Source organism: Crocodylus siamensis, chromosome 2, assembly GCF_052110815.1.
Source record: "Crocodylus siamensis isolate JL-2025a chromosome 2, ASM5211081v1, whole genome shotgun sequence".
Classification (NCBI taxonomy): Eukaryota; Metazoa; Chordata; order Crocodylia; family Crocodylidae; genus Crocodylus; species Crocodylus siamensis.
The window spans coordinates 158,727,766-158,745,162 of record NC_143396.1 but is presented as its reverse complement, the minus strand read 5'-3'; the positions used below and the strand labels follow the sequence as shown (position 1 = coordinate 158,745,162).

Genomic DNA, 17,397 nt, shown 5'->3' with positions numbered 1-17,397 from the left:
GGGGCCAGGTTACAAGGTGGTGCTGAGCGTGGGGGGTGGGGAAGCAGCCCCTCTCCTGCCCCATGGCCAGTGCCCCACGCTGCAGCTGCTCGCAGCCTGCCTGGGGTTGCCTGTGCCTGCTCTGGACAGCCCCGTGTGGGCTGCGAGCACCTGCAGCAGGGAGCGCCGGACATGGGGCAGGCAAGGACTGCTTTTCTCCGCGCAGGGAAGGAGCCCAGGGAAAAGCTGAGCGCCCCGGGGGGGGGTAGGGGCCCCTCCTCCTCGCCTGCATTCCCTGCTGCAACTGCTTGCAACCCATGGGGTTCTCGCACAGGCAGCCCCACATGGGTTTTGAGCAGCTGCAACATGGGGCACCGGCCATAGGGTGGAGAAGGGGCCACTCCCCCCGCTCCTTCCCTGCCCAGGGTCACCCCCCACTTCCCTCCCACTCACCTTATCTGGGGTTCTGGCATGGGGCAGCCACATGCTCCCAGGCCAGAAGCCCCTACTGGGCTGGGGGGGGCAGGGCTGGGCGGCCAAGCTGTTGTTGGAGCCCACTGGGATTCCTTGGATCCTACTGCCCCTTGGTTCCTGTCATGTTTGACAGGAACCAAGGACAGAGAAATATTAATTTTCTACATTTTTTAGGGGCCCCACGGGCTGGACAGAATGGCCTTGTGGGCTGGATCCGGCCCGCTGGCTGTATTTTGCACACCTGATTTAGACAAGTCTGTGGACCACCAGGGGTACGCAGGCCTCAGTTTGAAAACCACTGGCCTATGCCTTACACCAGGGGCGGTCAATTATTTTGATTGGAGGTCTGTTTACCAGGTTTTGGCAAGCTGTTGAGGGCTTGTGGCAGGGCAGCAGCGGCAGGGGAAGTGGTGGAGGTAGCCTGGCTTTGTCACCTGGTGGCAGCCACCTACCGCCACAGCACTGAGGTGGAGTGGCCCTTGCAGTGCACCTTGGGCCCGCCAGCATGGTTGTGACAGCCATGGCAAAGGAGGTGAGCTTGGCCACCGCTGCCTTCTGCTTGTCACCATGCTCGCGGGGCCGCTCAGTGTGGCCACTGCCACCACAGTGCTCCCGCCATGCTGTTGCGCTCCACCTCCCTACACAGCTGCTGCTGCAGTGGTGGGTGGTGGCCACCAGGCAACAATGCTGTGCTTCCCACGCCGCTACCACCATCATGTCCCTGCCCCAAGCCTGAGGCACTCATGGCAGCCAGGAACAGCAGTGACAGCAGCTGAGGATTGGCAGGTGTGGGGCTGTGGCAGCAGCTGTGCTGGGTGTGAGAGCACAGCAGCTGGGTACAGCAGGAGCATTGTGGTGGTGGTGGGAGAAGCCAGCAATGGTCAAGCCCACCTCATCATCCTCTTCCACGCTGAGGGATGCCGCAAGGGCCGCTCCGCCTTGCACAGCAGGAAGGAGCAGGAAGCCAAGGAGCACTGTAGCCAGCCCAAAGCCACCAAGCCATCAGCCAGGTCCCCTCTCTTCCTGCTAGCAGCCCAGCCTGGCTCCATGGACCTCTGCCAGGCCACGCCTTGCACTCCTGCCAGCCCACTCTAAGCCCTGCCGGCGCTGGCCCTGGAACACCGGTACAGGCCCTGTTCTGCTCACCTCTGCCTCCCGGCTGCATGGCCAGACTGTGCAAGTCAACAGGAGCCAGCCCAGCCCCAAGGACTGGGGCAATCCTTGCAGTTCTCCCCGCCCTGCTCTTACCTGAATTTCCCATGCCGGCGCAGGCACAAACAGCCCTACAGTCCTAAGCCAGAAGCCTCTGCTAGGCAGGGGCTTCTGAATGGGTGGGGCAGGCCAGGTGGGCCCTGCTACTGCAGGAGCCTACCATGGCTTCCCCTGGGTCCTACTGCCCTTAGCTCCTAAAATCTTTGACAGGAGCAGATAAATACTAATTCTCTAAATTTTTTAGGGACCCTGAAGGTCGGATCCAGCCTGTGGGCTGTATTTTGCCCACCCCTGCCTTACAGCAAGCCAAACAACTTTTAATTCTATGACTTAGTGCTGCATGTTGAAACACATCAGACCTACACTGACGTAAGTTTAAGGCCACTCCTTATGCAAGACTAGTGTCCTTATGCAAGACTAGTTCAACCTCATATGATTTTTTCCTAAGTTTTGGGGCATTCTAAATTTTTAGCCTTTTTTCATATTCTATAATCCTATTATTAGGGTCCAAGGCTGACAGCGTAACATCAGGCAACTCAAATGCAGCAATTATTGCCTGTACTTCACACTTTCTTCAGTAATAAACAGGCAAATATTATGTATAACATCAATATTAGAATTCAGTCATTTTGGGCAAGCTTTAACTCGTGTACATATTAACCAAATGATCTGAAATTTCTACCACCAGCTTTACCCTAAGGACTTCAGACAATAGGAATTTTCAGGCACATGAACAGATTTTAGCGTGCTGAAAAAGCTTTACTCAATCTTAACTATGCTTCAGTCCTACATTGGCTAACCCATAGTAAAATTTCAAATGGCATGCAAAATTTAAGCAAAACCAGAAAAAAAGTTTTATTGACAGGGTGATGAAACAATTAGATTGGTTAAAAATGGAAAAGTGATCTTATCTTGGTCAAAACAAATCCCCAATTTGCAGCAGTAGCATACCTTTGGTTAGGATTCAGTTAAACAGTTCTTCTTACAAGCAATGTTCAGTCTAAACAACTGAAAAAACCTTTTTACTTTAGGTACTATACCTGAATGAGTCCATTGCTAATTTGATTAGCAGATTTTATTCTTCTAGCTCAGGGGTCAGTGATGTTTTTGGGCAAAGTGGCAAAAACCCCCACAACCTTGACTTGTAATATCTTGGTGTGCCAGGGGTGAATGGTGAAGGAGCTACAAGGGGCCCAATCCTTCTTATGGCAACACAATCCTGGCTCCTTCCCTGCTGTTTGCCAGGTGCGCATGTACCATCCCCAGCAATGAGCTGGGCTAGGTCTCCACAGAGTGCAGCTGCTTGCAGCCTCCCCACTGCCTGCTGAGAGTAACTCAGGCTCTATGGCAAGCTGCAAGGGCCTGCCAGAGCTCATCCGACTGTGGTAGAAAGCCAGAGGCTGAAAGCAGCTTCATCAGAATCCGTGGAGCCCAGAACCAGCTCGTTGCCTTGGAGCAGACTGCGGGGAAAGGACCACTCACAGCTCCCCTGCCATCCGCCCCAAAAGGTGGTGTGCCAAGCAAAATGTCTTCATGTGCCACAATGTTGAACTCATGATGAAGAGAAACACAAAACAGTGGTCAAATGACCTCCAAAATTAAAAAAAGAGAACTCGCTAATCTTTAAGTTATGCTACCATTGTACAACTAGTAGATTACAAAAATTTCAGATAGCAAAGTGATTTTTGTGCTAGGCCAAAATACCACTGATATCTTCACTTAAGTATAAGTTAGTTATCAAGTGACTGTATGGCAGATATATCTCCATAGATACAAAAGGACCTGGTCAGATAAAGTCCAATAACTTCTGGTTATAATTCAGAAGAGCTGAAATAACCTACCTGGCTCATGTGGTGGTATCATTTTAACTGAAAACCTAAGAATTTGAGTCAGATTATTCGTAAAAGTATTTAGATAAAGTAAATTAATAGTGTGTCACATCTATTTTTAGATTAATTTGCCACTGCTACTCAAGGAGAAAGCTGATTATATTAAAAGTGTTACCTGTGCAAGAAGTCAGGTGCCTTATTTAGCAAAGTGTAGTACTGCCTCACAAACTCCCGCCCTACAAGCAGGGGACTTGGCTTCTCCATAACCATTTCTTTGGTACACAGTGTCAAATACTGTAAATAGAAGAAAAGGAAAAAGTAATGTTATGTTACAAAGCAGGGCTTTTTTCAACTAATTAATTCACTTACATGAGATTTCCATAAAATCCCATGCAACAAGAACTTATATTAACAAGAATTACCACACCAACATACAACCTTTGTCCAAAAAAAAAAAAATCATATAAGTGCAACTCCAAAGATTTATGTAGCTTAATAATTCATTATCTTAGCAGACCAATCTAATCTAAGACCTCAAAGTGATTAGTAAGCATAACAGTTTCAACAGACCCAGAAAAGAGGCAAGCTGTAACTTTTAAATGCTACAGAAAATTGTCTAACATACTAACAACAAAGACTTGTTTAACCATGTTGCAGCTGATACAGTGATCTCTGTAAACTGCAGAGAAAGAGACCCACCACAGTGGCTCCTTTTATCTTTTTTATTTTGCTGTTTGCTCCCCCAGCCCCCCATCTGATGGAGGATCCTTGCCAGCTGGGCTGCTTGCTACTGATAGCTGAGGAAGCAAAAACCATCATTTAAGATATGCCATGGTTTTTGTACCTCTGCTGCCGATTGGCAGAGGGGTCCTCGCCGCTTGCTGCTGACTGGCGGGGCTCCTCTGCCAAAAAGGGCCAGGGATGGGCAGGGGGGTAAACAGCAAAATGAAACAAAATTAGAGGAGCCGATATAGGGGGCAGTTCATCCACAATTTACGGAGATACCTACTGATAAACAGTTAAAATCCCCATGAAACATCATGTAAACAACATGCCTTATTTTTTAGCCACAGTTCTGCTTAGGCTGCAAGTTCTTTTTGAGGTATTCACCACCTTCAGTATGGAAACCCGCCTACCATGGAAATCTCCATTTCTGAAGGCATTATCCACTCTGGGTTTTTGATCTTGGGCCCTTGCCTTCAGAACAAGTCACAGAGGAACTCCCTGGTTCTCTACATTATCTAGGGCTCTTGGCACAGTGAATCAGCAGCTGTGCCATACTGAGTACTCAAGCCTCAGACCATTCCAATCACTTCCTCTCAAGATTGGGAAGAGCTCTCGTATACTCTTCAGTATTTAAGTGAGTAAAGTAGGAATATCCTGGAAGATACAGCTCACTCCTCTCTTTCTAGCCCAGCTCCTGCTGCAGGTACTGCTCTGTGCTGTACTGCTGTGGAGGAACAGGGCTGGGCTGGGAGGCAGTGTAGCCAGACCATGGTGGGGGGAAGTGGGATTGGGCAGGGGGGAAAGCATGGTCTGGCTGGGAAGCAGCGGGCCAGCCACAGTCCATCCCCATGTCCAAACAGGGCTGGGGAGAGTGGGGGGAGCAAGGCTGGAGGGGGAGGAGCAGGCCTGGGAAGGGACAGGAAGGAGGGGTAGTGTGGCCTAGCCCATGGGCAGTAGGGTGGTGGCAGCCCATTCTGAGTCATGAGGGGGGCTTCCCCCCACTCTGTACAGGCCAGGGTCAGGTGAGGAGCTGGGCCAGCCTGGGCCAGGGGGGAGTAAGGAGGTGGCAGTCCACTTGGCTGCTGGCTGCCCCAGCCAGAGGCATAGTGGAGGCATCCATGAAGTTGTAGCCTGGGGCTGTGGCAAGCCCATGAAATTTGGCCCTAGGCTCTGTGATTTGAGTACATCCCTACTTATATTCATACAAAAATCAACAAATATCTGCAAGTATGTTATAGGTATACATGACCATACCTCAGACCACGGAAATTGGTTAACTCAGCTCATAGTTCTTTCCAATCCTACATTCCCAGGATTACCAGCCAATACAAGAATGACAGTCATATGAAACAGTCAACGGTTAAATTCAGACCTCCCTCATTTAAACCACTACACTAAAGACTGTGTTGCTACATGAAAAAGTTAGGGGCATAAGAGCAGAACTGAAGAGAAGGACCACTGAGAAACAGAAAGCCAAGTGTCCTCTGTTTCACCTTTACAGATCCACAGCTCAGCAACCAATAACTAAAAGACGTTTAAGAGGACTTAATGATGGGAGACCCTCTGAACAGGCCCATGACCCTTGTCTAGGCCCTGGGAACCTCCAAAGCCCTAGTACCCAGCTACAGCAATTGCACTCAGGTCAAGCATGCTCAATGTCAGGGATCCTAGTTTTCTCCATTTAAAAACTGCAAACGCTCTGATTAAAAGAAACTACCAGATTCTCTGATTTAAAACCCCCAAATCCACACTTTTTTACAATTAAAATGAAATACCACTATAAACACACACAGCCATATAAATTTAACACGTTTTATTGATATATTTACAATTTTAAAGCAATTTGGAAGCCTACCAGTGTCTCAATCTTTCTTATAAAGTAAATTCTCAATACATCTATATTTTGGCATTTTATTTTGTTTTTTGTCATGGAAAAATCAGAGCACCCACTGGCCTGTCATTCAGCTGCAGCTGTCCCCTCCCAGATGCTTTGTGGTGCTCAGCAAGCCTGATATGCCAGTGCCCTGCCCATGCTCCGACTCATAAGTCGCAGCGCTCCCTCCCATGTCGATGTGCCTCATTCCCTACCCACAGGCCCCCCATCCCCGCTGGTGCTCTGTGCTCCTGACCCCAGCCCCAGGGACCTGCTCGTGCCCCTCCCTCCCGACCCGCAGTCCTTTGCCCCCCCACCAGCTATCCCCATTCCACCCAGGCTGGAGCACAGCAGCTGCAGTGGCTCCTCTTCCCTCCAGCCGAGGACTAGAGGGAAAAGGAGGGGAGGCCTGTGGCACCCCCTGCCCTGGGCTGGGGCTCCTGTGCCACACCAGGTAGCCTGTCTGCAGACCCCCCACCCCAGGCAGCTTCTCCCAGCTGCCCTGCCCCTGTGACCATAGGTACTGGCCCTGATGCTGCTGGCTTGGCTGTGCAGTTCCCTGCCCCCCTGTCCCTTTCTCCCACTGGAGAAGTAGGCACAGCCCCCATGCCCAGACATCTTCCCACAATGCCGGCAAGAACCTGCCCCATCTCATACACCCAGGCCCTCCACACACCCCTGCCACACACCCACTCTCCCCCAGACAGTCCCTAAGCCCTGGCCCTCCGACCCCCAACCCTCCATATTGACCTGCATCTAGCTGCTGGGGCTGCTCCCACCACCCTGCCTGGCTGTATGTCAGCCATGTGAAAGTGTGCTTGCAGATGCACATGGTACCCCCTGCCTCCAATCACCTCTCGCTCTGTTCCCCTCAGCCCCAAGCAGCTACTTGCAGTTTAGAAGGCTGTCAAGCCTGCGAAGGGAAACCCATAGTTTCCCAATTTTCTCCTTTAAAGAGGAAAATTCACATTTCTCCACAGGAAACAGAAAACCTGGATCCCTGCTCATCATGTATCAGCTGCACTGCCTCAGCATATAACTGTTACAGTCCAAACTAGCATGCAGGGGGAAAAAAAACCCCACTGGATTAGGGAGAAGCAAGCAGCACCTCAACTTTATACCATCTAACAGGCAATACAAAAGAAAGCTATTCCTTCACCACACCAAGTTCCACAAAAACCTAAACACTGAGAAATGTGGCAGCACTATTGGGGCACACGATGTCCTAGTATCACAGCACACATCTCACCAGGGCAGCATTCTTATCTCAGCAAGATATAACTAAACGGCAAAAAAATGGAGTTCACAACTCTGATGCAATTGCCTGCATTAGTAGGGAATTAGATTCACTGATTTGAGATGACTTCCAGTCCCATACATCTTAGTCCTCAGGACAGGGACAGAAGCCAACTTCTCAAACCCACAGAGTACTTCTGCAGTACTAGGGGCCTCATCTAGTCAATTCTTGGCACACAGATCACAAGCAAGAGCTGGCACACTGTTTGCAATCCCACTCACACTTCAGCAGAGAGAAGAGTGCTACTGCATCAATATTGCACCCCCTTTAAGTCACCCTGACACGTCAGAGAGCTAAAGGAACTCACCTCTCTGTTCTCCCTTTCCTAAGGCACCACTTTGCAGGTACTGGTGAGAGAAGGATCCTTATTATCTGGGCTGGGTATTTCCCAGCTTAGATGAGAGGGGCCTTAACTAGTCACAGTCCCTAGTAATATAGCATGACACTAGTCAATGGTCTAGGACCCCAATGGAACAGCCCTTCCTCTACACTTCCCTTCAGAGTACCATGTCATGGTCTGGGATGTTAAATCAAAACTGACTGCAGGCTGCACAGTCACTTCTTTAATTCAGAAGTCATTCATCACTGGTGATTTCACTAGCGTTACTTATGTGCTGCATCTATCTTCTTTCCATCAATGCACTCATCTAACATAGAAGCATTGACAAGAACTAACCACAAGCACAGGGCGCACTGTACTCAGGAGGACACCATGGTACTGAGTTTCATTTATCTGACACCAACTATTAGTGCTCAAGAGGTCTTTTATCTACTCGTAAAAATGTGAGGAAATGAATCAGATAAGCAGCCTGAAAAACTGACCCTCCCCAGACACATTCTAAAAATGTGAAATTGAACAGTTATCCTTATACCAGGTTCTGCACCAACATGAAACTTAAAGAAGTGAAACTGAACACTTAACAGCCACTGAAGCCAAGCAGTTTAACTCACTGGAGAGTTGAGACAATCATCAACTCACAGCTGAGAGCCAAGCCATGCTTTAACATCAGAGACTGCTACCAATTAAAATCCACCAAAATAGTCAGACTTGTAGTATCTTCAAAAAACAAAAGCTTTAAGCTAAACCAACAATAGAGATGGCCAAGCTCGAAAATACCTACATTGGTTTAAAAGTTGGAGATGAAGAGCCAAAGAGATACAAGTCTTACATAAAGGTTATCACAGAAATAATTTAGCTTCCAAGTGGGGTTTACAGCAAAAAGCTGCATCTATCAGGGAGTGGTTTTGATAACCACATATAAAAAACAAACTGCTAGGAGTGCTTAGGGGCCTTAAAAAACAGGCTGGTACATGGTCAGAGCAGACCTTCAGAAAACAGACTCGGGGAGCTTCACAGCATGATTCATAATTAAAGGGAGGGGATGCAGAAGTGAAATTCATGCAGAAACAGTAACTTCAAGAGCCAGCACCTCAATTTCAATACATTAGATTTTTTTTCCGGCCATGAGCATACAGTAAACAAGACACTTGTGTCTTCCCTACAAAGAGATTCTGAAATTAGAGCAGGCCATTGATAATGAAAGCTACACTACCTAAAAAGGTTTCTACTTTGGTAAAAATTTAAACCCAGAATACATGTTCTTAGGAAAATACTTAAGATAAAGCACAGGTGTTTTCCATGGAAATGAAAAACATCATTAGATCCAAAATAAAGACAGTTCTTGACAAACTGTCATACTAAATCAGACTAATGATCCACAGGCAAACAATCTGACAGCATGTCTAGTCTTTTTAAACTTGGTCCCTCTCACTTTCACTAAATGTTGTTTTTGAATACCAAAAAATATGAATAAAAGCTTCCTACCTACCTTCTCCATACTATTCATTATTTTATGTACTTTTGTTGCGTTCCCCCCTCTCCCTCCCTACCCTGAGGTATGGAGGCACATTCTTCTCTCTTCAGGTGGAGTTTCCCCTCCATTCTTATAACTAGAGGTGCACCAATATATCAGTGTCATATCAGATCAGCACCAATAAAAAGAAAAATCAACATTAATCGGCTATAGGCTTTCTTTGGCTGGTGTAGCGGATAACGGCACCAATAAATACAATATGCCTTCTGGCCAGGGCCCCCAGAAACCACGTACATGCACACAGCCAGGAAAGCAGCCAGGCAGCGTGGAGAGCAGCGCCCTGACAGTCTGTGGAGAAGAAGGAACGTGGGGGAGAGAAGAGGCGACAGATTAAGACTCCCACAGCGAAGGAGGGAGTGGGGCAGGGGCGGAAGGCACTGCCTGGCCAGGGCAGTGAATGGGACCCTGGGGCTGGGGCAGGGAGTGGGGGCAGGTGTGGAGGACAGGTGGCTCCCCCAGGGAAAGCATTGGGGGGGGGGGCATATGCTCCCTTCTTCCCTCCCTCACATTTGTGCGTAGGGCAGAAGCAGGCTGCCCACTCTAGGCTGTCTGCCCTTCTGCCTTTGCCTAGGAGCCACATGCTAGCTGCATGCCCCCGCCCATCCAGCAGCAGTGGCAGTGGCGAGTTTTGCCTCCCGCTGCCAGATGAGCAGGGGTTGTATAGTCAGCATGTGGCTCCCAGGACAAAAGCAGCAGGGCAGAGAGCTCCAAGCCCACTGCAGGTAGCCAGCTTCTGCCCTTGCCCTGCTTGGCTCTGCCCCTAAAAGTGCCCCCACACAAAAACAGCGGTGGCAGTGCTTGCAGCTAGGTTTAGTTCAAGCACCCCCAACACCATTTTTAAGTACTGCGATGCTGATCCCCTGGATGAGAGAGATACCTGTGGCTCCGTCCCACTCCCAGCTCAGGGGGTCCCATTCACAGCCCTGGCTGGGCAGTGTCCCCAGCCCCAGCTTCACTCCCTCCCTTACCATGGGGACCTCAGTCTACCCTGCCCCCCATGCATCTTCCTCTCCACAGAGTTGCCTGCAGGGTGATGCTTTCCACATTGTCCAGCTGTGCTCCTGTAAATTGGTTATTGGATTAGTATCAGCCAATATGCCTGGTGAATAAACTGGCTACCTGTATTGGCCAAAGACATTTTTATTGGTACACCCCTACTTATAACTATTGTTACTCTCCAAACCTACTATGTGGATGGGTTCTTGAAAGAATGATTAGAGCTGGCAGTTTTTAATACAACTAAGCAGAGATGTGAGTTTTGAAAAATCTTCCACTGCCCTAAATAAATTATGTTCTGATGTAGCATGTTATATGACTTATATTTAGTAAAGGAAACTAAAAAAAAATACCCCCATGTTAATTTTATGTCCCAATAGCCACAAGTATTTGAACTGAAACATTTGATTAGGAAAAAATCCCAAAGCCACTGAAAACTGTTGACACACTAACTTTAGCACACCCAAAAGAACTATGCATGATGCGCCATGGTTGTCTACTCATCTACTTCAACAGAGTTGAACTCTCTTCCACTGAGGTTATTGTGGCACCTCCAGTTTCACTGTCACTAGCTGGAGAATCGCTTGCACTACTTATTCACTCCATTTCAGAATCAGATCGAGGCAAATCGGATTCAGAATAACTTGAACTGCATTCTCATTCACTAAAGGATGGTTTTACCAATGAGTCTATGGGCAAGGGCAACTTATCATCATACTGCATATTCTTCACTAATTGTGCTTCTGACCGATTCAGAAGCAAGAGATTTTGAGAAATAGAAACAAGCTTAGCAATGGATTCATTTGGATTTGATTTGACTGGCACAGCCAATTAAGTGAATTCATAACTTCATTTTTGGTTTGGATTACTGTGCAAGTGTATTTACCCTCCTGTTTACAAAACAATAAAACATATATGTGCCCTCTCACACACTTCCTAGGGATAACCACCTGAAAACAATAATTACAACTTTGAAATTGCCAAGCTTGTCTAATACTGTATTGCCATCCATTCATTATAACTAATGAATTTTATAAAACGATGAATTTTTAGAAATGAAAAATTTCCCATGGAAAAATTAAGCACTGGAAGTTTTTTTCCAGAAAGTTTTCTGCCCCACATCTCTGCAACAAAGTATCACTGCTTTAACATCATGATCTTAGAATATTTTAGTGTGGTTTCCCATCTATCTTTCCCACCTTTAATGACTTTTTTTTCTGACCACTGCTGTACTTAAGCAGTTATCTCCATTGATCCACCTGGATGTTAAGATAAAATATCCCTGTGCAAGCTAATAAAAATGGCATGTCCTTTCACTGGGACCATTCTCCAAAATTTGAATGTGCTTGTGCGATTTTGGGAAAGACATGCAAATATAATTGAGCAGAATAAGATGCTGAATCAAACCATTAACATTAAATACAAAAGTTGTCTTAAGAGCTACCATAATCTGAAAATGTGTAAGGGTGTTACTTTAAAGTATTTCTAACTATGCAGTCAAGTCAGGGAGTGAAGATTCATAGGACAACATCACTTCAACACCATTGCATGACCCAGCAGAGAAACTAATGTACTACACAGGGTCACTGGGAAAGGCATCTTAATAGGGATTTATGCCTCAAGGCACTTCAATGTCCTGTGGTACTTTTGACTTTACAGAAAAGGAGAATTTAATTTAAAAAAACTTGAGTACTGAGAGAAAGAAAACATAGGTCTTTACAAGACAACTATCGTAAAAGATACCAATATAAAACCACCCCCAACCCACCAAAAAAACAAGCAAAACAAGCCAACACACAAAATGGGGAGGCAACATTTAACAAATGAGAATGCAACCATAGCATGTTACAAATCCATGAAGTGATTTCCATTTTACCTCAGATCATCACAGCCCAAGACTAACATTCCAAATTCATGTACGCCCACAGAACATTTCCATGTTCTTAGAAGCACTTTTGATCCAGCACAGCCAACTACCATATTCCAACAAGTCTAAGGGACAAGCAAATGTGAAACCCTGAACTTCCCTAGACAAATTCACAATTAGATGGCACTGCAACAGTTGTGAAGTAGTAATTTTGCAGAGAAGACTTGTGTTCCTTAAGGATATGATAGTATTGCTGAGTGCCTTGAACATTTATTCTATGTTTGCCAAACTTGTTGCACAGTTCTAGAATTTATCTTCTGCTTGTTTATATAAGAGCACTAACACACAACCTGCCAGGAGCCAACTCGATGGACTCATGAGGCATGATATTCCAACTATGCAAATTTCCCCCATCCCTTTTTTTTTTTTAAAGGGAAGTTACTGCAAGTACAAAATTATGTGCAATCAGAGAGAATAATGCAGCTGAGGAAGAAAATGCAAAGGACAGGAACAGCACCACTCCTAAAAGTGTACAGGACAAATAACTGATAGTGCTAACTGAACGTGGTTACTGCATCATCACCATATTCTACCACAATCTGTGCCAAGATCCTACTGAGGCTGGCTAGCCCTCCAAGAGAATTTTACACACATATTTACAACCCAGACTATTATAAGAGATCAAAAGGGAATTTAGTACTCTACCAAATGAAGCAAAACCCCCTAAACTAGAATACTGTGACAAGGCCATCTACACTGGAAGTTAACACAACTGAAGCACTTGAGATTATGTTCTATCTGAACAGTTGGCATCTCTGAGCAATGTGTGCACCATGAAGTCAATATTCAGCTAGTACAATGAATCAAGTTATACAGCACAAGTACTATTTTTCTATATAATTTTGTAACACGTTACTTTTTCATTCCATTAAAAAAATTAAAATATGCATGTCCACATGGAACCATGAAGTGAAAAGCTATGTTTAAGAACTCCAAATTGCAATACTAATTTGCTAAGGGCTTCCTAGCCAAAACAGATGGGCATTTTTACATGTGCTCTGGGGGTGGGAAGGGGATAGCGCTTTCATTAGAGTGGATCCGAGAGCTGCTCTAATTAAAATGTCCCCACACTTAAAAATGGCAGTGGGCGTGCTTGAACTCAAGCTCAATGATCTTTAGATAAAGCGCCCCCATTTTAAAGCACAGGAATGCTGATACATGAGACATAGAAGGCTGCATGTCAGTGCAGCCTCTGTTTGTGTAGTGTCCAATGGATCCAAGTCACTCGCTTGATTAACTCTGTAACACAAAATGTTTCTTTTAAGACATATTAATACTACCTCCTCCTTTCTCATTTTCCCAGTTGTATAAAAGTAGAAGATTGTGACATCATACTTGAGATGAGGCAGTAGTAATGTACATTGGTGATCAGCATGAGGTTGGTGTGCTTGCATTATTAAATTGTGGCATTACAAGACCATAAAGCATAAATTCATTAAGTGACAAATAAACCTTCTATCTGAACAAATAAGAACAGTGATCTCTGTAATACTGATTAGTTTAAAATGACTTTTAGTGAGATGGACGGTAGGTAAATCTAAACATTCTACAACAGTTGTACATTTTAAGCATTCCCAAAAGTACTATGCCTTAGATAATACCCCAAGTGAAACGATGCATCCTCCAACAAGCATATTACTGCAATACAGAGAAACATTTTGAAAGTGGTTCAGAGGTCAACTTAAAGTCAAAAACATAACATCTTAGCACAAAGACATTAAAAGGCTGATGAGCCTGAACACTTGGACAAAAGAGGTGGCAACAGGAAGATCATGTCCTTTGTTTCTATGAAGAAAATACTGAGCATAGTAATGGCTTTAAGGCAGGTTTTGTCAGCAAAACTCTCAAGAACAAAGAGTTTGAATTTACCTGAGGAAAAAAATGTAAGTAAGTGACAGCCTACTTGGTAAGCTGCATACCTTGTTAAGGGTACATGATCCCAATATTGTTACCCAAGTTGCCCGTTTTTCTTTAGGCAATTTAAGTTTTAACTACCAGGATGCTAATTAGCTGAGGATCTGTTTACTCAGTAGTGTCCCCCTCTTCCACACCATGCAAAGGAAACAAACAAATGGGATTTTCATTTAAAGACAGAGCTGAAGAATACTGTACTAATAAGAGAAGGCCTTCATTTTAGAACCTACTTTCACTGCTTGATCCAAATTAGCCTGAGGTTGGTCACCCTCCAAAGCAAGCTTCAAAGTACATATCTTTACTTTAGCCGGTTGTTGCAGACAGGAGCAGTCTGACGGATTTGCACATCTGTAGGACACGAGAACTTTAGTGGGAACCACTAAAGACACAAATTGACTAGGTCTCAAAGACGCACATAAGCAGTCCCACCAAAGTCAATTGGACTGCATAGATTTTCATGTTTATGGACCTGACAATTCCTTTCTTTTTTAATGGGATTCAGATATGATGCAGAGCACAAAAGTTTAACCACCTCCTAATCAAGGAACTGCATTTTAACTGTCACAAGATTTCATATAAAAGTATGTGATGCTTCATAAATAACTGGAACTTCATCTGGGTACACACAAAGGTTTTATACCCAAGGACTGATAGAGGATAAATAAATCAATAGAAAATTCACTGAAGGAAAATAACAGGAAGCTGACGGCTTCTGAACTTGTACTGGGTTGCTAGGGAGAATCTGTATCTGCCAATGTCAATACTACAGGACATTTGGAGTAATACAAAGAGAACACCAATTTTAAGGCCTTACAGAATACTGGAGTCAGAATTCTGGCAGAAAAATGTTGCCTACCCCCCTAAGTTTTGCTGTTAGAAATAAAGGGCTTTTCTAGACTACAGTTAAAAAAGTGACTGCAATATAGCTAAAGATTACTCAACCCAATTCAGATACTGACAACAGTCTGGCCAGAACAGCATGAATCTCAGCAAAGGCTGGTTTACCCTGTAACAGAGCTCCATGCTGCTGAGGCTAGATATCCCAAGCTAGCCACATTAAAGCACATAGCCACATATTATTGGCAGAGCTCAAAGCATGTACCTTAAAAGAAAGGTTCAAACCCATGTGGAAGGCTGCAACACTCAGGTTTGTGGGGAAAGCCCTGCTGAAAAAAAGTGAGCCTGTCGATGCAATGGAAAGACGATTCTGGAACTGCTCTTCAGCTGCACTCTCTGGCCTCGGCTCATAAATTTCACTGTATCAGCCAATCTCTACCCACATCTTATCTGCGTGCCAAATACTTTCTTAGTGCTTCCATTCACTTTTTCTCCTATCAACCAATGCGTTTCCTTTCTTGCGACATAATCCTTCTGTGAGATATTTACACCTTCCTGTCCCGCCCCCCCCCCGCCAGTCCCCTTTGTACTTCACAGTCTTTATACAGCCACATTGAACACATTTCTGCCCCCAGGGCAGGAGCAGCAGCCCCCTGGAATTTCACTCTCCTCCCCAGGTCCTCCAGTTTGTCGCTTGCCCCTTAGGAGCTGCTCAGAACCAAACCCAAGATTTGAAATGGGACTGAAAGTGAGAAGGAAAGAGACTAACCAGCTGCCAGCTTGGCCAGGGGTGGGGGGCGGGGGTGGATCTTTGCCTAGCAGCCTGGAACCACAGGGGACTCCTTCCCACTCCAAGCAACTTAGAGGAATAAAGCTGTGCAAGAAGCTGAGCTGCCAGGAAGCTCCTCCACACTGGAAGGGGGGAAGAACAGGGTCCTCCACCAAGGGCAGCTGGGCCTGCGGGTGGGCACAAGGCAGGCCCAGACCAGGGGGGGCGGGGGGCGTCAGCCCGGCCCAGCGCTGACATCTCCTTCCCCGGCCTGGGTTAGGAGCGGGCGCCCACGACACCGGGCTTGGGGCTGCTGCCGCCACTCCTGGGGCCGTGGGCGCCAACGCCCAAACCGAAGGGGAAGGGAAGGGAGACCTGGGAGCCGCCGGGCGCAGGAGCAAGGGCCTGTCAGAAGCGGCCCCGCGGGACCGGGAACAAAAGCGGCGCGAGCCCCGCCCAGTCCGTTAGCCGGAAGTGCCCCCCCCCCGCACGCTGGCACGCATACGCAGCCAGCCGGCTTTGGCGGGCAGCGCCAGCCCAGCCGCGCTCACCTGGCGCAGGTCTCGGTGCGGGGGGGGCGCTCCCCGGGGCCGCCGGCGGGCGGGTCTGTGCCGGCACGGCCGGGCCGAGCCGGGCCGCGGCGCGCGGACAGAGCCGGGCGGCGACGTCAGCGGGGGGAGGGGCGCGGCGCGGCGCGGGCTGCGGGCGGGCGTGCGGCCGCTCGGCGCGTCTCCCTTATTGTCTCACCCCTGTCTACCAGGGCAGGAGCCCCCGTCACCGCCCTAGCCCAATCCCCGCCGCCCTCATTGTGACGTTGGCGAAGCGTTCACTTCCCGCCGAACCTCAACGGCGGCTGCCGGCTTCCGCTCGCGTAACGTGAGACTTGGGGCTCGAGCTCTGGCAGCCTGGAGCCACGGCGCGGGGGGCGGGGTCCTGCTGGCCAATAGGCTGTGGCGACGGCTTGTTGGACAGGGGAATGAGCCAACCAGCGACGGCGGGTGGCTAGATCACCCGGGTGCCCAGTAAAAAGTCTCCCCGCCGCTAAGTGCTGTGTTTCCTGACCGGTTGCTACTCGCCCTCCGGGTCCTTCTCCACAAGCGCCTTCGCGAGGCCGTGGCCAGTTTGGGGTCTCGGTCTGGAGACGCTCAGCCTCGCTTAGGAGCTGCAACCTACTCAGACAGTGGTTTACAACTTCCGAATGGCGGCAGTTAGCTGAAATCGGGCATAAGCACCTTCTTGGGATTCAGACAGAGGTGCAGCTCCCAGCTGTAACTCGGAGCCCGTTCTGCAAAGCGCTCTGAGTTACAGCGTTACTCCGACCAGATAGACGTGCGCTGTTGTTGGTTCCAGGGGGAGGGGAATCTAGCTGGGGGGAGCCTACAGCCAGGTTCCCATAGCAACAGCCAGGCTCTCTCCCTGTGCTCGCTGGTTTCAGAATGGGAGGGGGGAAGGCAGGGAGGGACCTCCTTCCAGGGGTTCCCCATCCCCTACTGAATAGTGGGGTGGGTGTATTGGAGCCTCCCTATAGCTGGGGTTTGTAATATACCTACCCCACCTTGGGTGTGGGGGCTGAAACCCCCCCCAATGGATGACTGCTTCCTTCCCATTCTGAAAACAGCCACAGGGTGGGAGCTTAGCCAAGACAAGTTACAAAAGGCATTACATTTTGAAGCGTCTTTAAAGGCAACCC

At 47.6% G+C, this 17,397-nt stretch overlaps 1 protein-coding gene across 3 annotated transcripts in view; it reads right to left on the bottom strand.

Moving 5' to 3' along the window:
* Window positions 1-16,533, bottom strand: part of G3BP2 (G3BP stress granule assembly factor 2) — a 53,249-nt gene extending 36,716 nt beyond the window's left edge. Inside the window, exons 1-2 of one of the 3 annotated variants that reach the window (XM_090031921.1) lie at window positions 16,259-16,533; window positions 3,670-3,788 (exon numbers count right to left, since the gene is read on the bottom strand). In XM_090031921.1, the coding sequence (XP_089888047.1) occupies window positions 3,670-3,764 (95 nt within the window). In that variant the 5' untranslated portion in view covers window positions 3,765-3,788; window positions 16,259-16,533. Of the gene's footprint in view, window positions 1-3,669; window positions 3,789-14,331; window positions 14,450-16,258 lie in introns of those variants that run through there. The other 2 variants (XM_090031922.1, XM_090031923.1) reach the window with 2 other exon arrangements.
* Between the last annotated feature and the right edge of the window lie 864 nt (window positions 16,534-17,397).